Below are 13,315 nucleotides of genomic sequence, written 5' to 3'. Positions count from 1 at the left end.
CTCCATGCCATCAGATCTGATGTGGTACTTGGCTCTGTAGCACCATCTTCAGTTCTGGACTCTGTTCTGAAGCTCCCTTCTCCTCCTGGGATACTGCTCAGAAGTCAGCTGAAGTGGTGTACCCATTGGGACACTACTCAAAGAAGAAAAGATTACTCACCCGGTGCAGTAATTGAAGTTCTTTGAGATGTGTCCCACTGGGGGCTCCACTACCCACCCTCCTTCCCCTCTGCTTCAGTTGTTCCCTCGGGGACACCTGGGTAGAGAAGGAACTGTGGGTGGTTTTCCCGCACGCCTGTAAATAGCCTTTGTGTTTGCTGAGGCATAGGGCGCATATGCAGGCCAAATGGACACTGCTAGCTAGAAATCTCCAGCCAAGGGCCTGAGAGGCACATGCACACCTAAAGTAGAGCACTTAAAGGGACACAAATGTCGACAAACTACGGTTACTGGTCAGCGTGAGTAACATTTCCATTTTCAATCACGTGGGATAGACCTGTGGATCAGATACATAAAAGCTGTCCTGGGGAGGCAGGAGAGTTGTAATGTGCATCTCCCTGCACCGATGAGCATCCCTGTGTCCCAGGGAGGGTTTGACCCAAGCTCAGACTGGTAGAGTTAACGTTACCACCTTCCTCAGAGTTTCCATTTGGTTGGAGAGCAGCTTTAACCAAAGCTCTTCAGGTGAGAGATGCAGTGTGAGGGGAGGCATTCTGTGAACCACCCCAAGCCATGCCCCCATTCCTGTCCTCCTATTGGGCTGTGCTGGCCGATGTGTTGCTTCCCACCACCCGAGAAGAGGAAATTGTGTTGGTTTCCCTCCACCACACCCTTCTCTCAGGATCAGGCCCGTGCATTATACTTTTCCATTTCATGCCTGATCTGTCTCTTGACTGGTGCTGCCTTCATACTGTAGGCGTCCTGAGCACCGTGTTCCCAAACGTCCCTGTGATCATCCTGTGTGACCGATGTCTTTCTTTGTGTCAGGCAGGTTGATTCCCTGCTCAGGATGCAGAGGGAGAGCAGCTGTTTTTATTCCTTGCAATGCTGATTTATGCGGGTTGTGTGATTTTTGTGGGTTCAATGCCGGGGGTCTCACAGTCTCATAAGCAGAGCTGTTCCTGCCAGGCTCATACTGTAGTGGGGGGAAAAAAAGGATAAATTAGGGGAGAAAAAAGAATGTTATTTTAATCACTCTGAAATGATGTTTCTTGCTGAATATTGTTAGAACTGGATGGGCTAAGCCAACTGAGTTTCCAAGACAACCTATCGTATCATGAAGATGACCACATATCTGTTGATTCAAGAACTACCTCTGAGAGTAGGGGTACCATGCAAGCCAAAGGCCCTGGAATGGAGGCTAGCATTGCCCATAGCCTTAGCCAACAAACCACAGAAGGGAGCTTGCAAATGGAGACAGCGTTCAGCAACCAGGGATTTGAAGGAAATGACGCAACTGACAGCTCATCAGCTTGGAGCCCTGAGGTATGGTGAATTATTCTGTATTACACACCGTGTTTCTGTTCCCTGAAGATGTCTGGAATTCTTGTCCGAAATGTTAGGGAAGAAATGAAGTGAAAAATCAATTTGCACAACCCAGGATTGTAATCCCTAATAAGTGCATGCATGCACATACCTTGGTGTGTGTTTTCCCTTTTCCTGATACTTTGCCTGCTGGAATTTTGAATAGACTTCACTAGTATTCCTTCAGAGAGGCTGTTTTATTGTCTGATTTCACACACTAATCATATCACAACCATTTCCCGCATGACAGAAGTTACTATGAATTAGCTAACAATGTTTTATCATGCTTTGAAGGAGGTAAGTGGATTTGTTACTGCTTGTGTATGTGGTGTGTGTCTGTAGGGATACAGTGTATGATTACTGGGTCAGATCCTTAGTTCCCCTTCTGGCTGCTTTCCGTTGCTCAGGCAGCGTGAAGCATCTGGAAAGCCTGCCTTAAAGGGACGGCTGGGGGCTTCCCTAGCTTAGCTAGCTGTTTGTCACACTGCTCTCCATACACAAAGAGCGAATTTCTACAGCAGGCAGGGGCATGGCTGGGGAGGTTTACAGCCCCCTTTTCCTCTCCTGCATCCAGCATATGTCACCAAGCAGGTCTTGGCCAGACCTAAGGATTTGGCCCTTATTTCAAAGCTAATACCTATCGGCAAATATTCCAGATTCTAAGACAGCCCTTTTTGGGTTAGTTCACTACTTACCCTTCTCCTCTTTCTATATGATTAAATATGGGTTGTTCCTTTATTATAAAAAAAATAATAATCAAGGGATTATTGTTGACCATCTGATTAATTTCTGCAAGAGTATCGAATAGCCTCCAATATTAAAAAAAATAAATAAAAAAGCACAAAAGGTCACATCTCTGAATCAAAAAAGAACATCCCTTAGCTGCACAAGTTAATCTCTTTGCCCCAGGAAAAACAGGGCTTGGCAGAAAATATTCCCTTCCTGTGAGCAAGGTGCTTCCACCCAATTGAAGAGAGTGAAAGCAGCTTCTCAGTGTATGGGCTTTTGACCTGTTCAAAGCAGACATTCACATAGAGGCAGTAAAAATAGGCAGTCATTTTGAATGCTGCACAGATCAGCTCTGCATATATGGCCTGATACACCAGAACCTCCTGCAATAACAGTCTGGACTCTTTTTTCTTCATTACTGTGAGCCATGATGATTATCTATCTGTGGATCCTGTGCCCATTTCTCTGTCTATTCCATGTCCATCATGGTGCACAAGTGCTGCGGAATCTTGAGTGTCCTCTTTTCATTTCTATTTTGAATGTGCCTATCAATCTGCCCCAGGTGCATGTATTTTAACAACATGAACAGCGCACAGAGAATTACAGAGTTCAGATACACCTGGATCCTGATTTGTTTGCTGTGAGTAGCTTCTTATCTGACTGCATTGTGTGGCTTAATGGAAGATAATTTTTTTTGAGTGAACTAAATGTTCTGACATTCCAGAGATACCCAGACATTGCTGTGCTACTTTCAAACAGGCCTCTGTTTGGAGGCAAGCTCTGTAATGTTGTGCGCCTGCGGTGCATACTCAAAGGGCATTTCCAGGCTGCTCCCATAATTACCTGCTCTGTGAGATTTATTTATTTTTCTGGCAGGAATGTGTATTTTACATATATATACACTCTGTCCTGTACTCATGATCTGTTAAAAAAGACACACTATACTGAGAGGGGTATTTGTCTTAAATCCATGTAGATTGATACAGTTTAAGGAGAGAAGGGACCATCAAATTATCTAGTCTGACCTGTCTGTCACAGGCCCTATAATTTCCCCCACTTTCTCCTGTATTGAGCCCAATACATCAGTACGCCTTACTGTAAAAGAAAAACATTTATTTCATGTGGAAATACTTAACTCCACACAGCACTTGGATTTCAGTGCAGTTGCTTGTATAGTCAGTACATTTACAGGATATTTATGGCCCCCCCATAAGCCATGGAATGGGAATTTTACCAGTGACTTCATTAGGAGCAGGACTAAGCTTCTGCAAGCAGCCTCTGCCTTGTAGGAAACTTGAACATGAATAGGTTCCAGACATCAGAGAATTCTTTGGAAGTGCCAGCTGGCTGTTGACTTTGTGCTGCACTGCCAGCACAAATCATCACTAAAGGTAGAAAGGCCAGCCGTGGAAGGGTAATGCCACTGGAGAACCATTTTCTGGTGCCAGAGAGTTGATGGAGCTTCTGCCACTTCTCCCACTTTCTTAGGGCCGGCGTGAGGGACATAGCCAAAACTAAGGGAGCTTGGTCGAGACAGCCTGATATCCAACTCTTCAATGGCTACAGTATTAGTATTTGGTGTGAGGACTGTTAGTTGGCATGATTTAGAGCAGGCTCTAAGTTATGCCAAGAGGCTCGACTGGCACAGCCAGCCAGGGATGGTGGAAGTACAAAGGCCATCTTTGCATACTTTATCCTACAGGGCTGTGCATCATCCACAAAACTGTTGCTTTTCAGCTCAAATACAAGCGGAGGCAATAAGTAGGTGCACGTAAAGTTACACACTAAATGTAGTCCCCCACGCTGAATGTTAGCAAGCCACAAACCCATTGTGATCCCACTTCCTGAATGGCAAATGCACATGGTAAAAAATGGGAATGAGCATGTATGGGGAGAAACAGGCTGAAGTGCAATCTTTCTCATACTTGCTCCTTAAGCCTTACTCCAGCCACTTGGTAGAAGTAGTTTGACAGCCACGCAGCGTCACTCACGTGATCGGGTTCTCCGGAACAACCTGTCCTGCATTGCACTTACGCGTGCAAAGTCCTGTGTCTGTGGTGTTCTGGAACAAGCCATTTGTATGTGTTCATTAGGTGTCATTCTTCTCTGGCTAGCCTTAGCAAGAATTCTGCATGGACAGAAGGGGGCCAGTTTTTCACTGCATTTCTCTCTCTCTCTCTTAAACTTGTATTTGCATGCACCAGTCAGGTAACTGCAAACTACCGGAACCAGCCTATGTGAAAGTGGAAATGTGGGATTTTGCACTTATACATTTAGGAGCCTAAATGTTTGTCAGATTGATGGGAGGTAGTTGAAAATCTGGCTTTGTTGGATAAATAGACCCCATTAGTGCTTCTTAAGGGAATCACTATTATTGCCCCTAATCTATGTTGTAATTAGATCCACATATTGAAAAGAAATGTTAGTTTAAAAACAAAAGATAAAGGCTTGAAATTGCCCTCCTCGGTAGTTTGCAGTTACCAGCAATGATTCACCTTCTGAGTATTAACTGGAAATCTTGTCCTAGTACAGTGTATACACATGTTTAAATACAAATGATGGATTGTTATAGCAACCTCTTTATCACATGAAACACATTCTATCTCTGAGATAAAAAGCACCTTGGAACAGCAACTCGCACACCCCCATCAACAGGTGAAGTGAGCAACAGTGGGCTTTTTCATCTTGTTTAATCAAATAAATGTTGTAAAGAAGCCGAAAGAAAAGGTAATTTGACAATTGTTTTACACACGTGTTGCTTATATGTTTTGAGTTCTCATCATGAAAATATGAGGGTTCAATGTGAAGAGAAGGTTAGAGGCACTTCGGAGGGAGACGCACACAGTGGAAGATGAGCAAAGGAGTGTTTGATTCAAAGATTCCAAAGCGAGAAAGGACCATTGTGATCATCTAATCTGATCTCCTGTATAACACAGGCCAAAAAAAACCTTCCCCCAAATAATTCATCGAGCAGATCTTTCAGAAAAACATCCAATCTTGATTTTAAAATTGCCAGTGTTGGAGAATCCATCATGACCCTTAGTAAATTGTTCCAATGGTTAATTACCCTTATGCCTTATTTCCAGTCTGAATTTGTCTAGCTTCAACTTTCAACCACTGGAACGTGTTATACCTTCCTCTGCTAGATGGAAGAGCCCATTGTTAAATATTTGTTCCCCATGTAGATACTTACAGACTGTAACCCGTAATCTTCTCTTTGTTAAACTAAATAGATTGAGCTCTTTGAGTCTGTCACCATAAGGCATGTTGTCTAATCCTGTAATCATTCTTGTCACTCTTTTCTGAACCCTTTCTAATTTATCAGCATCCTTCTTGAATTGTGAGCACCAGCACTGGGCACAGTATTCCAGCAGCAGTCACACCAGTGCCAAATACAGAGGTAAAATAACCTCTCTACTCATTCTTGAGATTCCCCTGTTTATGCATCCCAGGACTTCATTGGTTTTTTTGGCCACCGTGTCACCCTGGGAGCTCATGTTCAACTGGTTATCCACCATGGCCCCCCAAATCTTTTTCAGAGGCATTGCTTCCCAGAATATGGTCCCCCAGTCTCTCATATGGCCTACGTTCTGTGTTCCTAGATGTATACATATCTACATTTAGCCATATCAAAAGGCATATCGTTTGCTTGCACCCGGTTTACCAAGCGGTCTAGCTCAGTCAGTGACCTGTCCTCGGCATTATTTACCACTCCCCCAATCTGATCTGACTCTTTTTCTGTATCACCATTTCTACTGCTCTTGCCGCAAGCAAATTCAGAACAACAGCCCGCCACTCAGCTGTGAATGAGATGCAGTGCAGAACCCAGCAATTAACCAGCGTTGGCCCCTCAAGAGAATAAAAGGGGCATTTAGATGGTTTGTTTTGCTAAATGACTGCCTGCTCTCCAAATACGAGGTGAGCAGAATAAAAACACCACAAAGTGTGGCCCAACTCCTGTATGTTCACATGACCATATAACATTCTCAAGGTGGGTACTGTATTCACATTTGGGGTATATCTACACTGCATCTGGGAGGGAGCCCTCCCAGCCTGGGTCGACAGAATAACAACTATGTAGACGGTGCAGCTTGGGCTGGGGCTTGGCTCTCAAACCTTGAAGTGGGGGGCTAGTGCACAAGCCCATCAACTGTAGGTGGGAGGCTCAGTATCAGATGCAGTGTGGATGTACGCAGTCGGGGGTAGCCTATTTGGAAGATGCACGTAAGGATGTCTGTGTTCTTTTTGCAAATGGTGCTTTGCTCAGGATATTTCTTCACTATTAAAGAGACCCACAGTCCATCTAGGGATTGAGTTGATGAGGCTATAATAATAATAATAATAATAATAATAATTAATAATAATAATACCTAGTTCTTATATAGCACTTTTCATCGGTAGATGCCAACGTGCCTTGTATTTGGTCTCTGTCGTGTTTGCAGGTTATCCTATCTCGAATGATTTTGAGGTGTTTGATTTAATAGGGCCTGTGTAAGAAAATGCTTTTTTATATATACACCTTTATTTATTCTCTCCATGGCAGGAACATGATGGAGGGAATAGTCTTCCAGCTCATCACAGCGCCCATGAACCCATTTCTAAATGCGGTGACCTAGACGTCATCTTCGATTATAAGGCCTCAAGCCAAAAGCTGCTGGTAACTATCCTGGAAGCTAAGGATATCCCAGACAAAGACCGCAGTGGTGTGAACACCTGGCAAGTTCACACAGTCCTGATGCCCAGCAAGAAACAGAGGGGAAAGACGAGCATTCAGAAAGGACCCATCCCAGTGTTCAAAGACAAAATGACCTTTAATAAGCTGGAGCCAGAGAAGTTGAATAGCTACGCACTCAGGTTCCGTCTCTATGCAGTGCGCAAAATGATCCGGGAACAGATGATGGGGGAGCAACTGTTTTATCTGAGGAGCCTAAACCAGGAGAGGGAAGTGAAGGTGACACTGGTTTTGGAGCCAAGGAGCGATATGAGCGTAAGTCTGTTAAACAGTTCACTGTGTCATTGGCGGAGGTGGAGGGGTACAGCTGACTTGGCTAATCCACCAACTTCTTTATTAAGGATTCTTAAACATGCTGCCGGCCCATTTCCTAGCACCACTATTCAGATCTCAGTTTTCATCCTGGTCTCAAGCGATGAATGTCAGCACTAGTTAGAGAAAGCTCAGTGCTCAGCGTCCATATTACCCGACGCATTCACTAATGCTTCCTTTTAGACATTTCAAAAGGATTGAAAGGGAGCAGGGTGCATGTTTTTTAAAGTGGTTGTTTTCCAGAAGCTGGGAATGGGCGACAGGAGATGGATCACTTGATGGTTTTCTGTTCATTCCCTGTGGGGCACCTGGTATTGGCCACTGTTGGAAGACAGGATGCTGGGCTAGATGGACCTTCGGTCTGACCGAGTATGGCCGTTCTTATGTTCTTTCATAAGACTGAATTTCCACCTTTTATGCATTCAGGGACCAGATGTTTCCATGTAATCTATTGTGTTCTGAGGTTAGAGAGCCAAGTTTTCAAAATTAGGCACAGAAATTCCATCCACAAAAGATGTGTTCATGGGCACAGACTGGTAACTGCTCATAAAATATGCAGTAGAACCCACAAAAAGGTCCATTGCCGAAACAACCAACCTTCCATTTTGCATCCATAATTACCCATTTGCATCTACACATGCATGTTTTCTACCAGTTGGGCACTTTATTTGGCCTGAATATTTTAAGCAGCCTCTTGTACATTCCAGAGAACTGCTCAGTTTTCAGAGTCCTGTGTATAGACAGTGAACATCACCACAAGAGCATTCTAGCTGGGGGTTTTCCAAGAAGTCTGAGGAAGTTTGGTGCCTTGCTTCTGTAGGATTTAGTCACTTTGCTCCTTTAATCTCCTTGGAAAATCCCAATTTCCAATCCCAGATTAGATCATCTGTGATATCAGAGTAGCAGGATAATTGCTGTGTCATCAGGTTGATTTTGAAACTATAGCTATTAAATTTTCAAACATACTGTTTTGTTCTGTTTTTTCTTTTTAAAGCAGGCATGCCTTGTACTAATATTCAATCCTTTGGTAAAAAGAAAAATACTAACAAATATTAAAACAGGCCACCCTTTCCTCTAAGGTCTTGTCTGCAAAGAGGCAGGGAAAAGGAGGGAATTGAGCAGAATAATTATTCCAGAAAAAAGTCACTCGCATTCCAGAATAGTGTCCATATTGGGAGCTATTCCAGAATAGCTGTTGCAAAAAAGCTTATTTTGCAATAGCTATGCTGGAAAATTTCCCTGTGTAGACAAGGCGTAAGACTTTTCACCATATAAAAGAAACTCCGTATGAGATTGTGCATACAAAATGAATAATAAACAATGCATTTGCAGGGGGAGGAGAGAACTGAACATGGTGGTAACTAGGAAGAAAGCAAGAAAATATACAGCAAGTGACATAAAAGATAGAAGATTGTGCTAGACACATTCCATCAGAAAGTCATTTTCAGGGAAATTTACTCGACTTTTGATGTACTGGAGCATATGTTTATCTCAAAAGCTTTGATTTACACTAGTAATAACACATTAGACAGGGCTTCTGGCCTCTAGAGAGAGAGTATTGAAAGATGTGTTTCTGCAAAGTGATGCTGGAGACTTGTTCCTGCAGTTCTATCTTCTACCCCATTGTTATTCATGCAGATGATTGTTAGTCATTGGCAACTCCAAGAAGAACATCACAGTTCTACCCAATTAGACCCCAAGGTATACATTAAAGGGGGAGCAGTGTTGAGCATTCCACTGGGATTCTCTTTGTTCTTTCCCTGCAGAGCGGAGACTCTCAGATCAGTCTGTCGGCAACCTCTCACAGCGATAGCGCTTCTTCAACACAGTCCCTGTCTCACGGAGGCATACCAGAGCTGCTGGTGGGACTGTCGTACAATGCTACTACCGGACGGTTGTCAGTAGAGATGATCAAAGGCAGCCATTTCCGCAACCTTGCTGTAAACAGGCCGCCCGGTAAGTGAGATCTCTCGTAATGGCACACCTATTCAACAGAGCCACTGAGCCACAACCTGGTTTTATTTTCTTGATACAGTTTTTGCCACATCAAGCTATCCAATGAAATTATTTCCTAATTGAGTCTCTGCACATTTGAATTTTACATTTAATAGTGGAATAAAAAATATTATTCCAAATGCATGTGCTGGTAAATTTGCCTGTGCGTTTTGAATAAAATATCTATCTGTGGTACTGATGAGGCTGCCATTAGCATAGTATCAGAGTGCCTCACAAAATTTAATGTATTTATCCCAGTGAGGCAAAGAAGTGGTATTATTCTCATTTTATAGAGGGGAACTGAGGCATGGAGCTACTAAGTGATCAGCCCAAGGCCACACAGGAAGTCCGTGGGAAAGCAGGGCCTTGAACCCATGTCTTTGGACCAGCCATCCTCTCTAATATAAAAAATAAAATCGGAGCCAAGAGTACATATTTAATGCTTTAATTGTGTCTAGTGCTCGTGAAGCGTGACACATTAACAGCGATGCTGACCAAAGTCTGCGCTTTATTCACTGTGCTGGTGTAGCACAAGCCGTGGTAGTCAGCTTTGCTGCCAATGTGCCTCATTCAAGGCTAAAAGGTACCGCCTCTAGGGGTGAGTTCAAACTTCATGGCCCTTCAGTCTTCGGCCCGTCATCTCATCTGAGAACTAGCGTCAATTGAGGAGGTATTTTTGGTGATGTGGTTACTTGCCCATTGAGAACTGGATGTGGGCCATTTCACATAAGCCACCAGACATCTACCTGATGGCAACAACATTTGGTCACTGTGAACCTGGGCTTGATTTGAGCTGGGGATCTATAAATGAAGACTCGGGGATCTATAAATGAAGACTCTTTGGGCTTGAACCTGCAGGGTGCTGTGCACCTTTGGCTCTGATCTGCCAAAGCATTTTAGCACACCCTTAAATGCAAGCATGTGAGTAGTTCCATTGAAGTACTTAATTGCTTTGCTAGATTGTGGCCAGAGCGCTCAGAACCTTGCAGGATCAAGCCCGGTATCCAATTACTTAATACCTGTAGCTAGCAAGACCCTCAAGAAATAAGATTTTCTTAGAATTTCAATGAAAATCTTCAAATATGTTGTGGTCACAGGTCTAGCTGCCTCTTTCTGGTCTCTGAGTGCTCCCAACTCAGGTCTTGGCCCTCATGCTCTTTCCTGCTTCAGGCTAGGATCATGCAGTTCTTCAACTCTTAGACCAGGACCTCGGCTATACTACCCTGTGTATGAAACAGTCTCGTTCTGCAGTTCCAGCTGGTTTCGGGCACCTGTGGTTCTTCCCTTCAAGAGCCAGTGACCAGTGGTATTATAGGAAACAAAACAGCCTTCTTAAAACCATGATTTATTTATCAATGGGAACAAAGAGTAAGAGAAAAAGGATTTTAAAACAATAAAGAGTCTGCACATTTGTCTATCTTGCCTTGAGTCCTATCCTCCCACAAAGGTGACCTCAGCAAGCCTAGCCTCCCCACACACACACCCAGCAGGCCCCTGTGTCTGTCTACTTCCTCTGTAGCCCTCTATCCCGCTGAAGGTATTGCAGAGTTTACTTGGGTGACTGGCATCCAGATTAGCCTCGCCCGGGTGTGAGTAGCCGCACTGCAAGGCCATCCCCAAGTTACTGCATCCTCACTGGTGCTACATTCACGTGTGTGTGTGCGGGGAGGGGCTAGGACTTCCAGGGCCATATCCCATGGTTCTTTGTGCTGCAATAAGCTGAGCTGTTTTGTGGTTCGTTCCCAGTGCATTGTGGCAGAATGTGTCTGTCCTTCTGGATGCCCGGGGGGAATTGTGGGAAGGCATTGGAGGGCTGTCATCATTCACATGGTTTAGCCTGCATCTTCACTGCAAACTGGACAGCTTCCATCCCAGGTTCTAACCCCACTCCCAGCCGGGCCAGGTATCCAAAGCTTACAACATCTCCAAACCTGGGATCAGAGGTTTTTCTGTGTGGATGGTAGTGGGGGTTGGCCTAAAACTTGGGTGAGAGCCTTGGTTAACTGTGCAATGAAGCAAAAAGAAAAGGAGTACTTGTGGCACCTTAGAGACTAACCAGTTTATTTGAGCATAAGCTTTCGTGAGTTACAGCTCACTTCATCAGATGCATACTGTGGAAAGTGTAGAAGATCTTTTATACACACAAAGCATGAAAAAATACCTCCCCCCACCCCACTCTCCTGCTGGCAATAGCTTATCTAAAGTGACCACTCTCCTTACAATGTGTATGATAATCAAGGTGGGCCATTTCCAGCACAAATCCAGGGTTTAACAAGAACGTCTGAGGAGGGGGAGGGGTTAGGACGTTCTTGTTAAACCCTGGATTTGTGCTGGAAATGGCCCACCTTGATTATCATACACATTGTAAGGAGAGTGGTCACTTTAGATAAGCTATTGCCAGCAGGAGAGTGGGTTTGTGTGTGGTGGGGGGGAGGGGGTGAGAAAACCTGGATTTGTGCTGGAAATGGCCCAACTTGATTATCATACACATTGTAAGGAGAGTGATCACTTTAGATAAGCTATTGCCAGCAGGAGAGTGGGGTGGGGGGAGGTATTTTTTCATGCTTTGTGTGTATAAAAGATCTTCTACACTTTCCACAGTATGCATCCGATGAAGTGAGCTGTAGCTCACGAAAGCTTATGCTCAAATAAATTGGTTAGTCTCTAAGCTGCCACAAGTACTCCTTTTCTTTTTGCGAATACAGACTAACACGGCTGTTACTCTGAAACCTGTGCAATGAAGACATACCTGAGAAGACATTGTATTACAACCTGCCCAAGTTCTTTGTTCTCATGTTTGCAGGGTTCTGATTATTGCTGGTTAAAACAGTTTTGTAGGCTGATTGGAGACTCTGACAGTGTCAACAAAGCAAATAAGTCTGGCAGCGTCCCTTAGCACTTAAGTATTTGCTGATAAGTGGCTATCTTGAGCCTTTCTCCTACTTCTTGCCTGTATCCAGACAGCTCACTATTGAATTAAATCAATATAGTCGTACAATAAACACCATCCCCGTGGCCAGGCCAGCATACAATATTCATAATTTACTGCAGGGAAGTTCCATATCTGTCACAATATGCTTCCCCATCCAAAGTCACATCATTATTTTCTGTTCTATACTGTACTTGCATGCCTGGAAAATTACTGGTAATGTGATGTGAGAGAAAAACCTATCAAAAAGAGAGCAAAAGGGGTTGGAAAAAGGGAACACTTGGCTCCAAACCCCATGCTAGAAACTGCAGTCATCACCACTGCTGGCACTCCAGTGAAATAGTATGAGATGCAAGCTGCTGCTCTGATTAGGGTGCTGTTCTTTGGATAAGATATTAAACCAAGCCTCCTTTTCCAGGTAGAAACTAAAAATCCTATCTTGTTTTTGAGGAGCAGGGAGAGAGCCGTAGAATCCTGGCCAGTATTGCTTCTCTCAGTTAAACGTGTTCTGGGGTCCAGTGCTGAGAGCGCTGTTTTTGAAAGGCGTAACAGGAGCTTCCAGCACAATGGGGCTTTGTGAAGGGCTTTGGGACAGCTAACGTAAAAGGCAGTGGAAAACCAAACTGCTATGCAATGCGCATTAGACATGCGAGAAGACATTGAGAGAGAGCATGGAGTGCAGGAGTAACCTCCCATGTCATAGCCCCTGCCAGCTTAGTAGCTGTCGAAAGAAGTGTAATGTTTACTCTCCAGATGGCGTTGGGCAGATGCTCAGGGGAGGCAGCAGGAGGGAAAGAATCTTTCCCACCCCCCTACGTGCACACAGACTGCATGATAGCTGCAGAGCTATTCTATGGATACTACTGCAGTTCCGTGCTTCATGTATAATGAAAGAAGTGCCGGGGCTCAAGCAATTTTTTTACTTTCATAACTGATGCGGCAAGCCCAGAGGTGCCGAGGCTACGAACTGCCAAGCCCGGAGGTGCCGGGGCTCAGCACTGGTACAAATTAAGCACTGCTGTAGTCCAATGGCTTTAGTATCCTCTGCCGCCTATTAGTCAACCCACATCCACCCACCGCCTTCACCAGAGTGT

General features: G+C 44.3%; 1 protein-coding gene across 6 annotated transcripts in view; it reads left to right on the top strand.

Annotated features, from left to right (window-relative positions):
• The window catches only part of SYT16 (synaptotagmin 16), a 141,663-nt gene that overhangs the window by 121,399 nt on the left and 6,949 nt on the right, over positions 1-13,315 (top strand). For all 6 annotated transcript variants that reach the window (XM_043549381.1, XM_037901130.2, XM_043549382.1 and 3 more), the window contains 3 exons: positions 1,229-1,485; positions 6,797-7,240; positions 9,064-9,253. In XM_043549381.1, coding sequence (XP_043405316.1) covers positions 1,229-1,485; positions 6,797-7,240; positions 9,064-9,253 — 891 coding nt within the window. The remainder of the gene's footprint in view (positions 1-1,228; positions 1,486-6,796; positions 7,241-9,063; positions 9,254-13,315) is intronic.

Source organism: Chelonia mydas, chromosome 6, assembly GCF_015237465.2.
Source record: "Chelonia mydas isolate rCheMyd1 chromosome 6, rCheMyd1.pri.v2, whole genome shotgun sequence".
Classification (NCBI taxonomy): domain Eukaryota; kingdom Metazoa; phylum Chordata; order Testudines; family Cheloniidae; genus Chelonia; species Chelonia mydas.
This window is presented reverse-complemented; position numbering and strand designations above follow the sequence as displayed.